This window comes from Mirounga leonina, unplaced genomic scaffold, assembly GCF_011800145.1.
Source record: "Mirounga leonina isolate KUSES-001 unplaced genomic scaffold, KU_Mleo_1.0 Mir_83, whole genome shotgun sequence".
NCBI lineage: Eukaryota > Metazoa > Chordata > Mammalia > Carnivora > Phocidae > Mirounga > Mirounga leonina.
The window spans coordinates 479,527-502,026 of NW_023270826.1; the positions used below are offsets into that span (position 1 = coordinate 479,527).

At 35.1% G+C, this 22,500-nt stretch overlaps 1 protein-coding gene across 7 annotated transcripts in view; it reads left to right on the forward strand.

The window, feature by feature from the left end:
* The window catches only part of LOC118002836 (ral GTPase-activating protein subunit alpha-1), a 252,275-nt gene that overhangs the window by 147,781 nt on the left and 81,994 nt on the right, over nucleotides 1-22,500 (forward strand). For 6 of the 7 annotated variants that reach the window (XM_034993443.1, XM_034993440.1, XM_034993439.1 and 3 more), the window contains 4 exons: nucleotides 2,845-2,979; nucleotides 3,381-3,564; nucleotides 12,429-13,293; nucleotides 15,663-15,734. In XM_034993443.1, coding sequence (XP_034849334.1) covers nucleotides 2,845-2,979; nucleotides 3,381-3,564; nucleotides 12,429-13,293; nucleotides 15,663-15,734 — 1,256 coding nt within the window. The other variant, XM_034993441.1, reaches the window with a different exon arrangement.

The window sequence follows — 22,500 nt, forward strand, 5'->3', positions numbered from 1 at the left end:
TTTCTTTCTTTCTTTCTTTCTTTCTTTCTTTCTTTCTTTCTTTCTTTTCTTTCTTTCTTTCTTTCTTTTCTTTCTTTCTTTCTTTCTTTCTAGAATGAGACAGAGAGAGAGAGCACGAGATGGGGGAGGGTCAGAGGGAGAAGCAGGCTCCCCGCCGAGCAGGGAGCCCGATGTGGGACTCCATCCCAGGACTCCAGGATCATGACCTGAGCCGAAGGCAGTCGCTTAACCAACTGAGCCACCCAGGCGCCCTCTACCTTTATTTTTTTAATCTTAGCTCTGTAACTAAATATATCAGACACTCCCCATTCTTTTTGCTACTTGGTTAGATGAAATTCATCTTTGTTCTTCAAGATAGTCTCATGAGTACAAAATTCCCTGAGTGCTTGTATATTTAAAACTTTTTCTGTAACCCTGATACTTGAGAAACATCTTGGTTATATATAGAATCCTTAGATTCACATTTAAGTTTGTTTTTTTTTAATGTTGCCTTGCTTTGTGCATTATTTTTGAAAAGTCTGATGCCAGTTTTATTCTCTTGCCCTTGTAAGTTATTTCATCTTTTTTCTAGGAGGCCCTAAGGATATTTTTTCTTTATGTCTGAAGTCTTACTTTTAAAGTTTTATCTGGATATGTGTTAGAGTTGATTATTGCAGGTCAGTTTGTCCTGGCTTCTGATGGACTTTTTTAACATGTGTATTTCAGAGACTCCAATTGTATGTAAATTGGATGTTCTTTTTCTATCTTTTATTTCAATCATTTTCTGACACTTTTTATCTTTTTCTAAATCTCATTTTTATCCTTTTAGTTGTTACCCCTCTGTTCTTCAGTGCCCTGTATTATTTTATTTATATTTATTTATTTATATATATATATTTTTCCAAATTTATTCTTCCTTAGGCACCTTATAATTTAGGCTTCATTTCTAAATTTTGTTCTTTTACTTCTTTTCCTGACTTGAAACAATTCTTCCTTTCTTGGTCTATTTCTTCTTAGTTTTTGATTTCTTCCTTTTTTTTTTTTTTTTAAAGATTTATTTATTTATTTGACAGAGAGAGACACAGCGAGAGAGGGAACACAAGCAGGGGGAGTGGGAGAGGGAGAAGCAGGCTTCCCGTGGAGCAGGGAGCCTGATGCAGAGCTTAATCCCAGGACCCTGGGATCATGACCTGAGCCGAAGGCAGACGCTTAACGGCTGAGCCACCCAGGCACCCCTAGTTTTTGATTTCTGATTTAAGATGGGGTTTTCTTTGTCCCCCATATCTAAATGCTGTTTGATAATTTCTAATTTAGATTAGAATGTTGTGTTGTAGTTTTCTTCTGCTTCATAATTGTGTTTTTTGTGTGGGGGTTTCATCAGCTAAATTGCTTAGATTCTCATTTTTTGTTTTCTTTTTATAATAATTTTATATAGATGAAGACTGCTTCATTTTTGTGGGCAAGATTGGTGGCTTGGGATGGTTTACAAGATTCCTACTTCAAGAGCTCCCTCTTCTGGTAGTTCAACAAAGTATAGTGTGTTTATTGTCTTTTTAAGGAGAGGAATTAAAGGACCATCAATTTATTGGATGATGCTTTTTAAGGAGAAGTTGTAGGTCCACAATTTTTTTAAGCTTTTTTTTAAAGATTTTTATTTATTCATTTGAGAGAGACAGAGAGAGAGCACAAGCAGGGGAGAGGCAAAGGGAGAGGGAGAAGCAGACTTCCCACAAAGCAGGGAGCCTGCTACAGGGCTCAATCCCAGGACCTAGATATCATGACCTGAGCTGAAGGCAGACGCTTAACCATCTGAGCCACCCAGGTGCCACATGTCCACAATTTTTAAAATTTAAGTCTTAAATTTCTCTTTTGCTTTTTCTTTTTACTACATGATTTCCACAGGATGTCTCCCTATTCCCTCTTAAAATTCTTCTCCCCCAAAATATTACCTTTCCTGTGTGTGTACTTTTAAGTCCTTTTTAACCACTCAGTATCTATCTACCAGTACACTTTTTCAGTATTCTCACACTTAGGGTGACTTTTTCTTTCTGGCTTGATTTTTAGGTTTGTACCTAGTTCTTTTCTCTTTTACAGTTTTTCCCAAACTGCCCTTGCTCTTCATGGAAGTTTGTAATGGGGGAGTGGGGAAAAACTTGCTGGGATTTGCTTTGTACTTTCTACCTACAGATAATTTGAAGTTTAGATGTTCTATTTTCTGGTTACACTGACGATATTGGTTTTGTGATGTTTTATTGGTTCTTTTTGTTCTTTAAAAGGAATGTAGAAGTGATTGTAATATATAAACTCAAACCTTTCATTTGTGTTGCATTCCTTGAACAGTTTTAAATAGACAACTAATTGATGTCCTCATTTTAGCTCAGTGTTTGTTTGTTTTTAAAGGTTTTATTTATTTATTTGACAGAGAGAGAGAGCGTGCAAGCAGGGGGAGGGGCAGAGGGAGAGGGAGAAACAGGCTCTCCGCTGAGCAGGGAGCCCGACGCGGGGCTCGATCCCAAGACCCTGGGATCATGACTGAGCCAAAGGCAGACGCTTAACCAACTGAGCCACCCAGGCGCCCCTAAGCTCAGTGTTTTTATAGTAATTTTGAAGTAATTTTGGCAGTCCTGTTTTTATTATGTTTAAGGTTTCATTGTGCTGCCTCTAAAATATAAGGAAGAAACCCACAATAATACTCATACAATATTTTAGAATCAGATCTAAGTAAATATTCATGGTAGAATTAGGATTGATAGTTCTTGAAATAAATTTTGGAAGACAAAAAATAAGTTGGTGAATTTCTGTTAATAATATTAAGGTCTTATTTTATGAGTTTACAATAATAATTATCTTTTGTTGTTGTTACAGTTGGTGGTGTCCTTACTTCTGTGCCTTCTGGACTGGATCATGGCCTTACCTCTAAAGACACTGCTCCAACCAGTCCATGCTACAGGAGCAGAAAATGATAAAATAGAAAAATCTGTCCTCAATTGCATTTATAAGGTCAACTTGTTTGCTTTATTGTTTATTTGGTAACCAACAGTTTTTAAAACTGAAAGAAATCACATTTCTTAGTATTACATTCTTATTTTTTAGAGCTAGGTATTTTCTAAGAATGTAGATTTATCTTACAGGACCTAAGGATAATTAAAACTTCTTCCTACAAGACATAGTTGTTTCACTGCAGATTTGTGAAAGGAGTCAAATCTTTGTTGAATGTGAGAATCATTAGTTAAATTTTATTCATTCTTCTTTTTAATAAGTATTAAATTTACCTTGATTGAAGAACTAAGTTTTAAAATGCTTAAAAATTTTGTCAAGCTCTTATATTACCAGTTGACATTTTTTTCCTTTTATTTATCTTCACTGAAAAGGAAAACTATGTTTTTCCCTCATATTTCCAGGTATTACATGGGTGTGTTTATGGAGCTCAGTGTTTTAGCAATCCAAGGTATTTTCCAATGAGCCTCTCTGATTTGGCATCTGTAGATTATGATCCTTTTATGCATTTGGAAAGTCTGAAAGAGCCTGAACCTCTGCACTCTCCAGATTCAGAACGATCTTCTAAGCTTCAGCCAGTGACAGAAGGTAAAATGAATTCACTTCAGGACCATATTATTTCTTGGGTTCTCTCAAAATATGATTTGAGGGCATAGGTAGAAATAATGGAGATGATATATCTTACTTTGTAGTTGTTTACCTCTAATCATGTATATTACACCAAAGTTCGTTTTTGTTTTAAGAAATAACTTCAGAAACATAGTTACTAAGATTATATGTGATGACATTCCATTTATACTTCTAGTTAAGTTATTCTGATAAGTTCTTTTTGATATTTTATACATCATATAATTTATATAATGGAATAACAGATTTAGCTTTGGAGCCTAACAGAAGTGGTACTGAATTTTAACTCTCATTTACTAGCTGAGTGGCTCTGTTTCCTTATTTGTAAAATGGGGATAATAATATTTATTCCCTCATGGTTGTTTTGAGTACTGAATAAGATAGGATGTGTAAAACCCTTTGCATAGTTCTTGATAGGTAGTGAACTCAGTAACATTTTTTTTAAGCCACATTGTTTCTACATTCAGAGAGTTTACTTTCTCATATAAGGGAAAGATGTAAATAAATAAATATGAGTATAGAAGTAAAACTACATTTAAGAATTATGGAGATAGTCCAGAGGAACCTAGCAGTTATTGAAGGGTTTTTAAGAAGGTTATATACATGATAAACTTAGTATTAAGAACAGTTTGAAAGCAGTATTTTATAGGACTTAGAAGATTATGGCCCATGTCTTCCACCTGTTTCTGTAAATAAAGTTTTATTTACATCCGTGCTGTTCATTTTCATATCATGATGGCTGCTTTTGTGCAACAACAGTAGTGTTGTACAGTTACGGAGGAGATCATGTGGTCCATAAAACTGAAAATTTTTACGATCTGGCCCCTTACAAAAAAGAGTTTGCTGATCTTTGGTATGTTAGATTGGTTTTAGGGAGGTTAACCCAGGAGCAGAGAGACCAATGATGAGGCTATTGCAGTAGGCCAAACAAGAGTTGCTTAAGGCTTAAATTGGTTAGATTTCCCCCAAAGTAGACCAAGAATATGAGAAAGGTTAGAGGTTTGAGAGGGAAAATGAGGAGGGCAGTGTTGGAAATGGTTTAGTTTGGGGTGCCTGTCGATTATACGTATGAAGACCACTAGCAGGCAGTTTGTTGTATATGCAGATGTCGAATATAGCAGAGAGGTCATTGTTAGGAATATTTATTTGTGTGTGTGTGTGTGCGTGTGTGCACATATGCATGCATGCTTGTGTTTGTGTGTGTTCTGAGAAAAGTTGGAAAGGAAGGAAAACTGGGAGAGAGTAATTTCTCAGAAATAAAAACATGAAAAAGGTATTTAAAAGACTGGGCACTGGTATTAAGTGATAGGTCAAATATAGAAAGGCTGAAAAATATGTCTGCTTTAATTTCAGCAGAGAAGTAGGAGGGAGAAGTGGATGGCTGTCGGTTGAGGAGCAAGGAGTAGTTAAAGAAATAGAACCATTTATCAAAAGTACTCTTTATAGAAGCTTGACTGTGTAAAAAAGAAAAGTGGTAAGACAGTGGTGAGCTAAAGGATAATTCAAGGGTAAGGGAGTTCTAAGAATGAAGAGAATTGAACTTTTAATTATAAGCTGAGAAGGAAGATGAGAAGGGGATCATTAGTATGGCGAAGTTCCTGAAGAGTGAGCTAGAAAGTATAGGTGCTAATATTAGCCCTTATCCTGACCCAGAAAGAAGAAGAAAATGGAAGTAAATTAAGGGAATTGGCAGAAGTTATTGAGAGTCCAACAGAAAATGGAAACTACAAAGTTTTGGTTGTACTAGTCAGCATTCAGTAAGGTGGATGTGGTGGAAAAACATGGGAACTATGACTTTCAGAGTATTAGTATATGATTTAGCCATGGAATTTAGGCTTAGTGAGGATTAAACTGATGCTTAGAAATGTCTAATAAGTTAGAGGAAAATGGAATGATCCAGTGAATCATAAAGTAGATATTGGTAATAAGAAGTTAGAACAGTGATTCTCAAGGGGTACCTGGGTGGCTCAGTCGGTTAAGTGGCTGCCTTCAGCTCAGTTCATGATCTCAGGGTCCTGGGATCGAGCCCCGCAACGGGCTCCCTGCTCAGTGGGGAGCCTGCTTCTCCCTCTCCCTCTGTGCTCTCTCTCCATCTCTCACACACTCTCTCTCCCTCAAAAAAAAAAAAAAAAAAAAAAAGAGAACAGTGATTCTCAGCCTTAGTTGCATATTAAATTACTGCTGCTCTGTTCCCATCCATAGAGATTTTGATATCTTAATTTGGGATAGCTAGGATTTTTTAAAGCTTTGCAGGTGATTAATATGCAGCTGAGGTTTACAGTCACGGAGAGCATCAGTATGTTAAGACAGCAGTTGTTTGTTTGTTTTTATTATGTTAATCACCATACATTACATCATTAGTTTTTGATGTAGTGTTCCATGATTCACTGTTGCCGTATAACACCCAGTGCTCCATTCAGTACATGCCCTCTTTAATACCCATCACCAGGTTAACCCATCCCCCCACCCCCCCTTCCCCTCTAGAACCCTCAGTTTGTTTCACAGAGTCCATAGTCTCTCATGGTTCATCTCCCCCTCCGATTTCCCCCCCTTCATTTTTCCCTTCCTATCTTCTTTTTTTTTTGAACATATAATGCATTATTTGTTTCAGAGGTACAGGTCTGTGATTCAGCAGTCTTACAGACAGTAGTTTTTAAAATGAGTTTTTAAGCAGTAGAACCCCTTCACAAGGAGTTTTACATAAAATAAATTTCACAAGGAAGCCCAATTTGTAAAACTTCTAGAAGCAGAGCTGCAGCAGGGTGGAGGCCTGGGATCCTACTGACTTCTCTTCTGCCCATCTCCAAAAGCATTCTCCAAGGGCTCTACAAAACAGAATGGGAAAATCACTAGATTAGTTGATTGTGGTCAAAGAATAAGCTGTTAAGGAGGAGTTTGGTTTTTAAAGGTGGAATAGTTATAAATGATTAAGACATCTAAGATGTGGCCATGATAATGGATTGGTGATGTAGAATGCAAGTGAAGATCGGAAGTTACACATCAAAGAAATAGGGCTAGGATTTGGGGTTGACCACAAGTTGCTAATAGTTTGTCCAAAACACAGATACAGTTGACCTGACCAACACAGGCTTGAACTGCGCAGGTCCACTTACACATGGGTTTTGGGTTTTTTTGTTTGTTTTTTTACTATAAATGTATTTTCTCTTATTATTTTCTTTTCTCTAGCTTACTTCATTGTAAGAATACAGTATATAATACATATAACAATCCAAATACATGTTAGTCACCTGCTATGCCATTGGTAAGGCTTCCTGTCAACAGTAAGCTATTGGGAGTTAAGGTTGGGAAATCAAAAACATGGACTTTCAGCTGCATGGGGGGCAGTTGGCACCCTAACCCCCATATTGTTCAAGGGTCAGCTATATACAAGTGAAATAAGAATGTAAGATCTAAATTTTAGCTCAGATATAGTAGAGATACACTGGGAAGTATAGTATAGAAAAATAATTTAGACCATAATTGATATATAGGCAACTTTACATATTATTTCTTCAGATTTAGTATAGTAAAAAGGAGTGTTTATTTTACTTGAAAACAAAGTTTTATGAAAAGATTAGTTGTTTTTTTAGGGTAAAATGATAAAGTTTGATTCAGGGTATTATAGCGCACTTGTTAAACAGTGAAATAAATAGTTTACTTATGTAAAGAGAGGTTTTAATGTATTTCAACAAAATCTATACCATTAATAGTCACTGGAGAAGATACAAAAGTAAAGATTTAAATAGATGAACTTTATATTGATACCAAATACTCTTTGGAGTATTATTCTCTAAATGTATTAAGTTGTACCCTTTGGAATTTCTTAAAGATATAAAAGACCAGACAAATGCAGAACCTTTTAGGAACAGCTGTAGGCCAACAGGAGGTGATTCTGTGGTCTGTAGTGACTACATGCTGTGTTGTTGTGTTTTTTTAACGTGGCAAAGTGACTAATCACTGTGCCCTTGTCTAAGGCATGCTTCATCATCTTCAAGTACTTTTTTGGCCAAAGATTTCTAAACATAGAGTGTCCATAATAAGCTCAGTATTGGATTGAACAAGTCTGATTTGAGAACTATTGGCAGGAGTGGCTGTAATTATTAAATTCACTAAATAATAAAGCAAGGTAGTAAAGTTGGCTTTTTGTCAAATGGCAGTAGTCTTATTAGCAAAAAGTCATCATTTGCAGGGTCAGAGTGAAAGGAGGCTCCAAAGGATTCATTCTGTCCTAATTATAGTTTCACCTGTACATACTATGCAAAGCTAATATTTAAAGCATTTGCCAAAATTAACTTCCTCTGCATGTTCTATTACAGTGCAATGAATTGCTGCAGCTTTTTATGTCTTGCTGCTTTTGTATGCCATAATAATCTGTAATTATGGGTTTGCTGCAAATGCTGTAGGGTTTGTTTAATCTGACAGTCTGAAAAGACAACCCTGAATAGACTTATTTAAATGAATGCCAGTTACACAAAGCCTTAGAAGCATCGATATCTTCATGTTGCATTTTCTCATAAAGCTATTTATTTAGAATTTCATTTTCAATATTTAGAGAATTTCATGTATTTTCTTTATATCTAAATAGATATGTAGAAGAGAGATAAATACGTTATTCTATAGTTTATAACTCAAAAAAAGATCTAAATAAAATTGCCCAGTTAACAAGTTGACATATTTTTATCCTTTCATATTTATATATATCCTGAAGAGAAGCAGCTTAGGAAAGAAAATGCTGTTACCTACATTTAAAATCTGAATGTATTTTTTAAGTACTCTCAGTGTTAATAATTATGACAGATTTGTGAACAAGCTCATTTGAACTTCATTCCCACTATCTCTTCCTTTGAGAAGAGGATGTATAGGATGGACAGGTACCTGGGCTTAGAGGTTTGTAGTAGGTAAAGAGTGGGGCTTGTTTTTGCAGTTTTATTTATAAGTAAGTTTGAAAAAGGAACTCATAAAACCTGTGTTACTTATAATGCTCTCAAAATTGAATGATTTATATTGCTTCTGTTATATCCAATTTTTTATATGAGTTTTCAATTCATCTTTATAAAAGAAATCTGTATTATTTTTAGAGAAAAAGGGGGTTTAAGGTGTTGTATGTGATTTGTCCATGATCACAGCTCAGGCCAGAAACAGTGTCAGGAATTTGTCTCTATTTTGTGATCTGCTTCTATTAAATTACGTTCTTTCACTTCAGAAATGCTCTGCAAAAAAGATTCACTGCTTAGAACAAGTCACCTATTTAAGTTTATCACTCAAAAGGAAAGAAGAAGGAAAAAGAAAGAACAAAATTTTTTTCATACCTCAAAAAAATTTTTAATGTCTTTAATTATGATTTTTATTACCATTTAAAATGTGATTTAGTCTTATTTAAATGAGTTTTTCAATTGATCTGGCCCTTTTATATGGTACTTTACACTAAATAATACTATTTTGAAGTTACTATACAAAGAAAAAACAAATTTTGAATTCATTATTTCCATATGTCACAGTGATTTGCCAAAAGAAAGGGGCATTTTAACAAAAGAGAAAAATATGAAAATTAGAGTTGTGGTAAAGATGGAAATAACACTGAACTGGGAAGCAAAAGACCAGCCTTGTTCTTCTATGGCAAATAAATCCCTTAACTCGTGTACCCACTTGTCCTCATGTTCAAAATGACAGGTATTGGCTAGATTGTGTGTAAGGCCCCTAACAGCGTGAACGTTCATTAAATTCTGTTATAATGAGGGAAGGGAAAGCAGACACTAGATTCAAGCCACCCCTCTGTTTCTCATCATCCAGTGACATATCTTATTACTTGGCTTGCATATGGTCTTAAAAATGTAGGATTGAATTAAGGTTAATCATTTAGTGTTATCTAGTGTTGAATAGCTGATTTTCAGAACTAGCCATATTTATAATTGAAGAACAACTCAATGTAACTGGAACTTTTTAAGTAAACTGAAAAATATTCATATACATATGTATATAGTCACAAACTTGATTGATAATGGAAGATTAAAATTTTGATACTCTTAACATTTCAAAATCAACCAAAGGCCAGAGAAAACTGTTCTTTTTTAGAGTTGGAATAATGGAAGAAGATGTTTTTGCTATTAATGGCATAGCTGCTGGTTTCTTGCTGATCTCTGCCTATAGCCAGTGTGTTGGTTCCAACCTTGAGGGCTGTGGCCTTGAAAATGTAACACTTTTCTTTTCTCTTTCCTCTTTTTAAGTATCATATGAGCAGTGCACAAGCTAATGTCCTTATAAACTTTTTTTTTAAGACTTTATTTATTAATTTGAGAGAGAACGAGAGAGCACAAGTGAGGGAGAAGGAGACGTAGGCTCCTCGCCAAGCAGGGAGCCCGATGCGGGGCTCGATCCCAGGACCCTGGGATCATGACCTAAGCTGAAAGCAGCCGTTCAACCGACTGAGCCACTCAGGCGCCCCTGTCCTTATAAACTTTTAAAGTAGGGTTTACTGAGATATAATTTACATAAAATAAAATTTATTCTTTTTTATGTGGGAATTTTACTATATATTATGTTGGGTGGTTACACAGTTCTGTACAGTTACCAAAATACATCACAAAGTACACTTAAAACTAAGGCATTTATTACATGTAGATAATGCTTTGGTCATCAGGATCAAATCTAGATTTAGATTTAGATCAAATGTAGACTTATTATGGCAGGTAGGCCATAGTATTCCCAAATGATTAAAATCCTTTCAGAATATAAACAATACTCAGACAGATCACTCTAAGACTATGGTAGAACATTATGGAGACACAGTCATTCTGTAATCATGTCTATAATTACATAAGACAAGAACACAGTAAACATACAAACACACAACTAAACATCCTAACATGAATGATGAGTACTTGCTTACCAATGACAGCTCTTCCCCTGCCTCCTGGATGAAAAGTATCAAGATAATCGTAACCAAACTGTCTCCACTTCCTGATGCCACTTATTTCAGAACTGACTTCCACATCAGCCCTACTTAGGATCACACTGGCAGTCTTTGGCTAGTGGGCTTTGACAAGTTATTGTCTATCTCCACTTCTTCCTTCCTCCCTTTATTCTCTCTCTGTGTTTTCTGCTTTCTTTTTCCCTTTTCCTCTTCCTTGAGGTCCTGACATTTCAGGCCTCTGAGTGCTATATTCTTTGAGCTTTCTTTTTTAACTCTTTGGTATGATTTTTTTTTTTTTTTAATTACTCATATGGGTATGCTCTTTATCTATTTGTTATCCCTAAGGTGTTTAAGGAAGGAAGGAAATATGCTTCTTACATACAACTTAACTGCTCAGACTAGGTCACAATGACCCAGAAGAGTATCTTTTTTTTTTTTATTCTTATGTTAATCCCCATACATTACATCATTAGTTTTAGATGAAGTGTTCCATGATTCATTGTTTGTGCATAACACCCAGTGCTCCATGCAGAATGTGCCCTCCTCAATACCCACCACCAGGCTAACCCATCCTCCCACCCCCCTCCCCTCTAGAACCCTGTTTGTTTTTCAGAGTCCATCGTCTCTCATGGTTCGTCTACCCCTCTGATTTCCCCCGCTTCATTCTTCCCCTCCCGCTACCTTCTTCTTTTTTTTTTCTTAACATATATTGCATTATTTGTTTCAGAGGTACAGATCTGAGATTCAGCAGTCTTGCACAATTCACAGCGCTTACCAGAGCACATACCCTCCCCAGTGTCTATCACCCAGTCACCCCATCCCTCCCACCCCACCCCCCATTCCAACAACCCTCAGTTTGTTTCCTGCGATTAAGAATTCCTCATATCAGTGAGATCATATGATACATGTCTTTCTCTGTTTGACTTATTTCACTCAACATAATACCCTCCAGTTCCATCCACGTCGTTGCAAATGGCAAGATCTCATTCCTTTTGATGGCTGCATAATATTCCATTGTATATATATACCACATCTTCTTTATCCATTCATCTGTCGATGGACATCTTGGCTCTTTCCACAGTTTGGCTATTGTGGACACTGCTGCTATAAACATCGGGGTGCACGTACCCCTTCGGATCCCTACTTTTGCATCTTTGGGGTAAATACCCAGTAGTGCAATTGCTGGATCATAGGGTAGCTCTATTTTCAACTTTTTGAGGAACCTCCGTACAGTTTTCCAGAGTGGCTGCACCAGCTTGCATTCCCACCAACAGTGTAGGAGGGTTCCCCTTTCTCCGCATCCCCGGACCCAGAAGAGTATCTTATAAAAATATAATACATAAGCAGTCCCATAAAATTTGCTTTCCCTTAAAATAAAGTTTTTGTGGCATATACTGGCTGTACCAATTTACTGTTTAAATTGATTGTGACTCCTAAAGTTTAGTGAAGGATTACTTTTCTCTGAAACTTTTATATCTGTGATAAAAGCCATAATTAAATGACATTTAAGGCATGCTGTCTCTCTGAATTTACTCGTAAGAAACTTATCATTTGGATTTCATTGGCTTTCTAATGTGTATACTAAGCGATTTCAGGTGATTTATAATACTTGGGATCCTTCTTTTAAAGTATGACTTACATATAAAGGCTTAAGTTTAAATTATGACTCCATAAGCAAAACTTTGAAAAAGGGCTTTTTCATAAAATTAACAAAACTTCATCAAAGAGAGTTTTCTTCTTTGCCATCATTCCTGTAGTACAGAATCTGAATTGGAAATATTCATATTTACTCTAATATTTTAATGTGATTTTGATAATGTGAAGAAATCTCCATTTGTTGTCTAATAATTTCATTGTTAACATGACTTCCTAGGAAGCAGCAGTATTCCCACTCACTTATATTTCTTATTTCTAGTGAAAACTCAAATGCAGCAAGGATTAATCTCGATAGCCGCCCGCACTGTTATTACACATCTGGTAAATCACTTGGGCCATTATCCAATGAGTGGTGGTCCTGCTATGCTAACAAGTCAGGTGTGTGAAAATCATGACAATCATTACAGTGAAAGTACTGAACTTTCTCCTGAACTCTTTGAGAGTCCAAATATCCAGTTCTTTGTGTTGAACAATACAACCTTAGTCTCCTGTATCCAGATCAGATCAGAAGAGAGTATACCTGGAGGAGGTTTATCTGCTGGCCTTGCGTCAGCCAATTCAAATGTTAGAATCATAGTACGTGATCTCTCCGGAAAATATTCATGGGATTCTGCCATTCTGTATGGACCACCTCCTGTGAGTGCCTTGTCAGAGGCTACATCGCTCGTACTTTCATTGTCTCGCCAAGAGAAGCCAGAAGAGCCTCCTACATCTAATGAATGCTTAGAAGATATAACAGTAAATGATGGGATTTCCCTCCAGTTTAAAAGAGGATTTAGAGAAACTGTACCAACTTGGGATACCATAAGAGATGAAGAAGATGTTCTTGACGAGCTTTTGCAGTATTTAGGTATAACTAGTCCTGAATGCTTACAGAGAACTGGAATCTCACTTAATATTCCTGCTCCACAACCTGTGTGCATTTCTGAAAAACAGGAAAATGATGTTATTAATGCTATCCTTAAGCAGCATACAGAGGAAAAAGAATTTGTTGAGAAACACTTTAATGACTTAAACATGAAAGCTGTGGAGCAAGATGAACCAACACCTCAAAAGCCTCAGTCAGCATTTTATTATTGCAGATTGCTTCTTAGTATATTGGGAATGAATTCCTGGGACAAAAGGTAAGAATAAAAGAGAATTTTTTTTTTTAACATTAGTCTTATTCATCTTTTGATCAGGCATTTTAGTTTCTCTTCTTTTCCTCACTAAATTTTATCTACCAATTAGTTCTTTGGCTTTTGGACAGATTTTTTTTTTTTTTTTTTTTTTTTTTGAGATGACTGAGTTGTATCAGGATTCAAGGGAATAAAAAGATAACCCAATAAATTAACTATTAACATTTTCATAATGACTGGTAGAACTTTCTGACTTTGAAATTACAGCTCATATAATTGAAAAAATATCTTATTTTTCCAACCTTCACGTAAGCTAATAGGAAAAACTTTTTTTTCTTATGACACTTCTGACACCAAATAGGTGGGTTTCCCACACCAGGCAGGTCCAGCACTAACTGGAGTTAGCACAAACAGATTGAGGGCTCAGACCCACAAAACTGCCCCCCACTTCAGACACAATTGAAAGTCCGTATTTCTGACCAACTAGCTATAAATCAGATAACTACCTCCTCAGGTTTGATAATTAGCTATAATGGCTCACAAAACATTTACTTCTCTTCAGCAGTTTATTATAAAAGGTAGTTAAAGGATACAGATGAACAGACAAATGAAGTACATAGGATGAAGTCTGGAAGGTTCCCAAGTGCAGGAGCTTCTGTTCCTGCGGAGTTGGGGTCTGCCACCGACCTAGCACATTGACTTGAGTTGACTAACCAGGAAGCTCTTTGAACCTCATGGTTTAGGGATTGTTATAGAGGCCTCTTCACATAGGCATGATTAATTATTAACTCAGTCTCCAGCTAGTCTCCCCTCCCCATAGGGGTGGCTGAAGGTTCCAAGCTTCTAATCATGGTTTGTGCCTTCAGATGACCAAGCCCCATCCTAAAGTTATCCAGGAGCCCACCAAGCATCACCTCATCAGAACAGAAGATTCTCCTATTACCAGGGAAATTGCAAGAGATTTAGGAACTCTGTAAGATGTTCCTGTCACCTTCATTGCTCAGGAAATAACAAGAGTTTTAGGAGCTCTGTGTCAGGAACTGGGGCAGAGCCCAAGTACATATTTCTTATTATGTCACATAAGCCTAACGGGTTTTTTTGACAAATAACAATATGATCTTTTCTTGTTTGTATCAGAGAAGTTAACTCAAGGTTTATCATCAAATCAGGAAAAGAATCTGTATTTCATTTTTTTAAATTTTGTTTTCTTACACATGTTGCAAAAAGCTTGCAGTTAACACCAAGTATTCATGTAAGTTGGGTAAGAGTTAAATGAAAAGGCATTAGATTTAAATCAGAAGAACCAGGTTAGAGTCATTTAACCGTTAAGCTTCAGGCTATAAGTTGAAGAAATAACTCCCACCTCACATAGTGGTGAGAATTTAGATAATGTACATAAAATACCAAGTTGTACACTAGTATAAAGCATCATTATACATTTATTCTTTAAATTTCTATGATACTAAAAGCTGTAGGGATGTGGAAGACACGACATTATTTAATGTATTGTTTTTGTTCAATTTGTAGTAGGAGGGGAACTCAGGTATCACTGGACAAATAAATCTTAAAGTAATTTAAATGCAGTTGAAGCACTGAAATGGAGTTCTACTTGCTTGAATAGCGTTTATAACCTTACTTAATTTAAACGCTTCCATTTATTAGAAGGCAGTATTCTCTGCTTTATGGGGAAGACATGTCAGGAATACAGTTTGCCTTATGGTATGTCCAAGTGTAGGTAATTGCCACTCATGTAAGTGCATTCTACTCTCTCTTGCTGTAGGATGGTTCATATATTGGCTCTTGAGAAAAATTAAAGGTGGGAAGCTGTATTTTACCACAGCAAGCATTGATTTCATGAATATAATTTGTATGTATTTAGCACATAAAGAATGTATTTGGTAAAATGTCTACATTGCTTCATAGTGTAAAAAATACCTGTAAGGTAACATAAGGAAGAAAGCAAATTCCATCTGGATTACATATGCTTACTTGATAATGATTTAGATTTTGTGAATGTTTTATTTCTCATTAGGAGCAACTTTCTTAAATATTTTTAGGAAACTCTTGAGAAGGAACCTGCAAGTACTTTTATCCATTTTTCTGGATATGAGTTTGAGAAGCTCACAGCATCTGCAAGGAAAAATTGAAGTGATCAATAGATAATGATCCACTGACAGAAATCTATGAGGGCCTCGGTAGAAATAATGACATTTATTCTTTACATTTCTTTTAGGGTCTGTTCTCCTTTGTGTTAGAAGCATGAAAAGGCAAGAAAAGTGTTTAAAAGTTGCATGAGTAGAGTGGAAAGTATTTCCGGGACTGTCATGTCATTCACTGCAAAGGTGATGAAAATGTTTATAAATCTCTCTATTTAGGAGGAGCTTTCATCTCTTGAAGAAAAATGAGAAACTACTTAGAGAACTTAGGAACTTGGATTCAAGACAGTGGTAAGTTGTTGGAGAACCTTCAGATTTATAACTAGCAACTGTCAGCTATTTCTATTTATGTGTGAATAATACTGTATTGTTGACTTTCTGAACAGAAACATTTGATTTACTTATACCTTTAAATAATAAACTTTTTGAAAAAAATGCAGGACTACATTAAAATGTTTGGTATCTTTGAATAGTTTATACCTTTTTAATGCATTTCAGAATTCTTTTGATGGCAGAAATCTAACTGAACTTAAAAAATGTCCTTTGGTTTTCCCATAGTTAGACATTCCAAATATACCCTTTTGATTAGTCTTGGAGGTCTCAAGTGAAATGACTGGTGAATACAAGCTGGTACATGGGACGCCTGGGTGGCTCAGTCGTTAAACATCTGCCTTCGGCTCAGGTCATGATCCCAGGGTACTGGGATCGAGCCCTGCGTCGGGCTCCCTCCTCCACGGGAAGCCTGCTTCTCCCTCTCCCACTCCCCCTACTTGTGTTTCTGCTCTCGCTGTCTCTCTCTCTCTCAAAAAAATAAATAAAATCTTAAAAAAAAAATACAAGCTAGTACATACAAAAAATATTAATGGAGCAAAGAACATGGATATAGGTTATTATATTGCTATAAATCTGATTTCTCATTAAGGTCTTGGATATGTACCTGTTTACATTTGGGTTTTGATGTGTAAAATCTTGTTACATCATTATTTTGATGGTATCTAGGTTCTTGATGTATAGTATATGAACAAGACTTCTGGGAAACCAGTACTAGAAACTGCAAAATATTACTTAACTGGAATTTCTGTAAGGTTGACATGTATATATGTTACTTTCTTGTCTAGACTCTAAATCAAATTTATGGATGGGGTTTTTTGGCAGTATAACTAGAAACACATTAATAAAGCAATACTTTGAATACCTGTATTTCTGAGATCTCAAATCCACAACCTACTTAATATCCATTTCTCACTCTCTCACATCTTAGTCAGTTGGTATTTTGTACTTTTGTGTTTCCAGTTTTTTCTTTTTCTGTTCCCACAGTCAGTCTGCCACCCACCTCTGATTTCATTGGTCCTGTCAGCAGACTCACACATTGTCAGCTATAAAAATGCCATTTCTGACATCCTCAAAACTATTCTTCCACTTAAGTATATATATATATATAGACTATATATATATATATATATATAGACTATATATATATATGACTATAATCAATTCTCTGATCAGAATCATTCTTTTTTTTTTTTAGATTTTATTTTATTGAGAGCACATGCATGTGTGAGTTGGGGGGGAGGAGCAGAGGGATAGAGAATCTTAAGCAGACTCCCCACTGAGCGTGGAGCCTGATGCAGGGCTGGATCTCAGGACCCTGAGATCATGACCTGAGCCAAAACCCAAGAGTCTGTTGCTTAACCAACTGAGCCATGCAGGTGCCCCTGATCCAAATCATTCTTCGCATCTACTTTCTCTACTCCTAGGCCGCAGTATATTACTAGAGAAAATGATCAAACCAGTGTGATATAGAGAGTTACTGTAGATTCATGCTCCTTTACTTCAGCAATACCTTCTCTACTGTTTGGCAAATTTCTTATCCCTTGTTCACTTCTTACTTTGTTCCTCAGAGTAATTATTATAAACCACTTCTTTGTTCTTCAAGCCCTTCATTATAGTCAAAAGATCATCTCTACTCTAACCTCACTGAGGATTCAATTCAAATGTTTGACCTCCTATGTGAAAGACAGTCTGGTAGAACAATAGTTCCTAACCTTTCTTCCTCCACCCATTCATATTTAACACACATTAGTCACACCTCTAATTAAATCCAGTGATTCTGACAATTGGGGAATTCATTTGAAACAGACTACCATGCCAGCAGTATTCTATAGGAATGCAAAATAAACAAGATTATTCATTCCTTTCCCATATCAAACAACTCCGCCTTATAACTTCTCTTTAAAATTGCTATATTGAGCCATCTTTTCTTGCTCACCTTCAGTTTCAGAAAAACCTTTTTTTTTTTTTCTGTCTATACTTCTACCTCCTACCTTCAATGCTTACTCTAGGATCTTCAAAAAGTTACCACATCTTTATCTTGTATTTCTACTTACCCCTTTACCATAAGCACAGTTGTTACATTTCTTTAAACAAAAGAAAACAAAACTGTCCTCAGTTACCATCCTTTCAACCTATAGTTTATCCCTTTCATGCCTTTTACTACCAAATTTTATGAGAAAATATCTTTACTCACTTCTTTGGTTTTTGTGGTTTTAGCTTTTTTCAGAATAATCTTTTAAAAATAATGTCTAGTTTCTCTAGTTATTATAGAAAATATACAATAAAAAAATAAACCATATATTTATAACACTATTCTGAACATTTGTTTATTTTCAGTCTTTTTTGATATACATATGATTTTTTTGTTTTAAAAAACTGGAATCCTAGTAATATGTATACAGTAAGTTATCTTTTAGAAAGGACTTTATCATGTTGGGAGCATTTTCCTCAGGCATTTTGATATTTTTCAAAAATAATTTTTTATGGTGCCAAGTTCTATGATTATTGGACATTGACATTGTTTTTAATATCTTGCCCTAGGATAGGTTCCTAGAAATGGAATTATTACATCAAAGCATAAGAACTAATTTCAGGCCATACATACTACAGAATTACTTTTCACTAAGTACTAATTTCTAATTAGTACCAACATTACGTAAGAACACTAATATAACTTCAGTCTGGCCAACACAAGGTATTGGTCATATTTTCTAAATCTTTCCTAGCTTGGGAGGCAGATCATGGTATCTCTTTAATTTATTGTTCTTTACTACTAGTGAAGTTAGTATCTTTCATGTATTTGTAAGAAATTTTAATCTTTTTTCAAATTCCCTCTTAGTGTCCTTTTTCTATTTAAAAGGAAATTTTTCTTAATTGCAGGAGCTCTTCTACATATGTGTGTATGTAAGGATTAACTTTTGTACTTATTGTGGGAGTTTTCCCAGTTAGTTGTTTGGCTTTCGGTTTTCAATAACTTCATATTGTTTAGCATACAGGTTTTTCATTTTTATGTAATTTTATTTCTCAGTCTGCTTTCTTTGGTTTTTTTTCAGTTCCTTATTGTGCTTAGAGAATTCTGTCTTGAAATCAATTAAATGTTCTACTGTATTTCCTTCTAGATCCATAATTACTTGGTAGGAATGGTAATTATTTTACATTTAATTCTTTATTTCTTCTGGAATACATTTTCGTTTATGGAATAAGAAATGGAACTAGCTTGAATATTGAAGAATAGTCTATTTCCATAATTTGTTGAATAATCCATAACTTTCTCATTGATTTGATGTTTCCTTTATCAAATATTAACCGGTTTATTTCAGAGCTATCTGTTCATTTCTGTTGAGTTGTCTATCAGTTTTATGCAGATGTTAGTGATTATTATAGCTTTGTAATTTAATATCTGATAGACCCAGTCTTCTTCCTCACCCTATTCATACATATTCTTCTTTTCTTTGATATTATCACCTGTCTTTTCTTCTGGATACCTGTTAGAATTACGCTCTTGTTTTCCAGGAAAAAAATCCCATTGATATTTTGGTTTTGATTTACAATAAAACTTTCATATGCAGAGAATAAGTACATTTGCTATCATCATTCTTCCCATTCATAATCATGGTGTGTTTTTCATTTATTCTGAGACCCAGACATTACTTTTAGGGTTATTTTATTGTTGTTATGCTATTCTAAATAGAATTTTTTTCCCATTATATTTTGCTATCCAAATACTTTAGTGAATTCTCTTATTTATTTTAAACATTTTATAGTTGTCTATTCAGATCTGTTTAGGTATGTAATTATCTTACAAATAATCTCTTTTCTAAAAGTTATGCCTATTTTTGCTTACATTTTATTGCATTGACTAGAACTTGCACTACAGTGTTAAATACCTGTTGTAAGAGTGGACATCCTGTTATTGGAATCTTTTTCAGCATCTATTCAAATTTTCATATAGTTTTGCTTTCTTAACTGAGGTATATTATATGTAGTATCACTAGATTGCTAATATTAAATAATTCTTGGAATAACCTACTGGGTCATTTGACTTCCTGTTGTGTTCAATTTACTAGACTTTAATTTTGAATTAGGGTATAGCCCATTTCTAAGCATATTCTATATTTATTTAATTTTTTATCTGTTCTTACTATGTTTAAAGTTAAGATTATAGCCAGCTTCATGAAACGAATATTATCTGTTGTTTGAAAATTTGGAATAACTAGTAAAATTTCTAATTCTTTCAGTTTGTTTCATCATTATTATCCTCTGGGTTTTCTTTTAGCTCTTGGGTCAACTTCAGTGTTTTTTGGTTTTTTACAAAACTCCTTTTCATTGAGGTTTTCAATGCATACTAATACAGATTAGTACATACACACATATAATAATTCCGCTATATTCCTTTTCTCATTTTAGTTTTGTGGTATTTTTTTTTTTTTGCTCTTTTTAAAAAATTATTTTATGTGTTCCCATATCATCCCTTCAAAATTTTTTCCCTCTAGCTTTATTGAGATAGCATTGACATACAACATTGTGATAGTTTATGGTTTAAACATAATGATTTATAAATATATATATTGTAAAATGATTTCTACAATAAGGTTAGTTAACACATTCATCACCTCACATAGTTATAATTTTTTGTGTGATGAGAACTTTAAAAATCCGCTCTCTTAGCAACCTTTAAATACATAATACAGTACTGTTAACTATAGTTACTATGCTGTACTTTACTTCCCCAGAACTTACTCATCTCACAGCTGGAAGTTTATACCCTTTGACCACCTTCACCCATTTTGCCCATTTCCCTATCCCCCACCCCTGAAACCAGTCTGCTCTGCTTCTGTGAGTTCATTTTTTTCAGATTCCACATATAAGTAAGAACATACAATATTTGTCTGTCTCTGTCTGACTTATTTCACTTAGCATAATGCCTTCAGGTTTCATCCAAGTTGTCACAAATGGCAGGATTTCCTCCTTTTGTTATGGCTGAATTTCATTGTATAGTTGGCCCTTGAAGAACACAGGAATTAAGAGCACCAACCTCACCCCATCCCCATGCAGTTCAATATCTGCATATAACTTTGACTTCCTAAAAACTTAACTACCAATAGCCTACTCTTGACTAGAGGCCTTACTGATAATATAAAGTCAATTAACATATATTTTATATGTGGTATATATTGTATTCTTAAAGTAAGCTATAGAAAAATGTTACTGAGAAAATCATAAGAGAAAATACATTTACAGTACTGTACTGTATTTACTGAAAAAAAATTTGTTTATAAATAGACCCATGCAGTTCAGACCCCTCTTGTTCAAGGGTCAGCTGTACATGTATACCACATTTTCTTGATCCATTCATCTGTTGATGAACACAGGTTATTTTCATACCTTGGCTATTGTAAACAATGCTGCAGTGAACATGGGGATGCAGATATCTCTTCAAGGTAGTAATTTTGGGGTTTTTTTGGATATATATCCAGAAGTGGGATTGCTGGATCATGTAGTAGTTCTGTTTTTAATTTTTTGAGGAACTTCTATACTGTTTCCCCTAAAGGCTGCATCAGTTTACATTCCCACCAACAGTTTACAACAAGGCTTGTCTTTTCTGTATATCCTCACCAACACTTGTTATCTCTTGTCTTTTTGATAATAGCCATTCTAGCAAGTGTGAGGTGATATTTCATTGTGGTTTTGATTTTCATTTCCCCAGTGATTAGTGATGCTGGGCACCTTTTCATGTATGTGCTGGTCATTTGAATAACCTTTTTGGAAAAATGGCTCTTTGGGTCCTTGCCCATTTTTTTTTTTTTTAGGTCCTCTTTTCTTTTTTCTTTTTGTCCATTTTAATTGGATTACTTGTTTTATTGCTGTTGAGTTGTATGAGTTCCTTAATATTTTGGATACTAACCCATTTTCAGATACATATATATAGTTTGCGAATATTTTCTTCCACTTCATAGGTTGCCTTTTCATTTTGTTTATCATTGTTTTGCCATGCAGAAGCTTTTTAGTTTGATATAGTCCCACTTGTTTTGGTTTTGTTGCTTGTGCTTTCATATCTGAAAAAGCATTGCCGGGACCAGTGTCGAAGAGCTTATCCTCTATTTTTCTTCTAGGAGTTTTACAATATTAAGTCTTTAATCCATTTCATGTTAATTTTTGTGAGTGGCATAAGGTAGGGGTCCAGTTTCATTCTTATGCATATGAATATCTAGTGTAGTGAAGAGACCATCGTTCCTACATTGATATTCTTGGCTCCCTTTTCTTTTCTTTTTTTTTTTTAAAGATTTTATTTATTTATTTGACAGAGAGATAGCGAGAGCAGGAACACAAGCAGGGGGAGTGGGAGAGGGAGAAGCAGGCTTCCCGCCAAGCAGGGAGCCCGATGTGGGACTCGATCCCAGGACCCTGGGATCATGACCTGAGCTGAAGGCAGACGCTTAATGACTGAGCCACCCAGGCGCCCTCTTGGCTCCTTTTTCAAATACTAGTTGACTATTCGTGCACGGGTTTATTTCTGGGTTCACAGTTTTGTTCAATTGATCTTTGTGTCTGTCCTTATTCCAGTATGGTTTTGATAACTGTAGCTTTGTAATAAAGTTTGAAATCAGTAAATGTGATGCCTCCAGCTTTGTTATTCTGTTTTAGGATTGCTTTGGCTATTTGGTGTCTTTTATGGTTCCATATGAATTTTAGTATAGCTTTTCTATTTCTGTAAAAAAAAAAA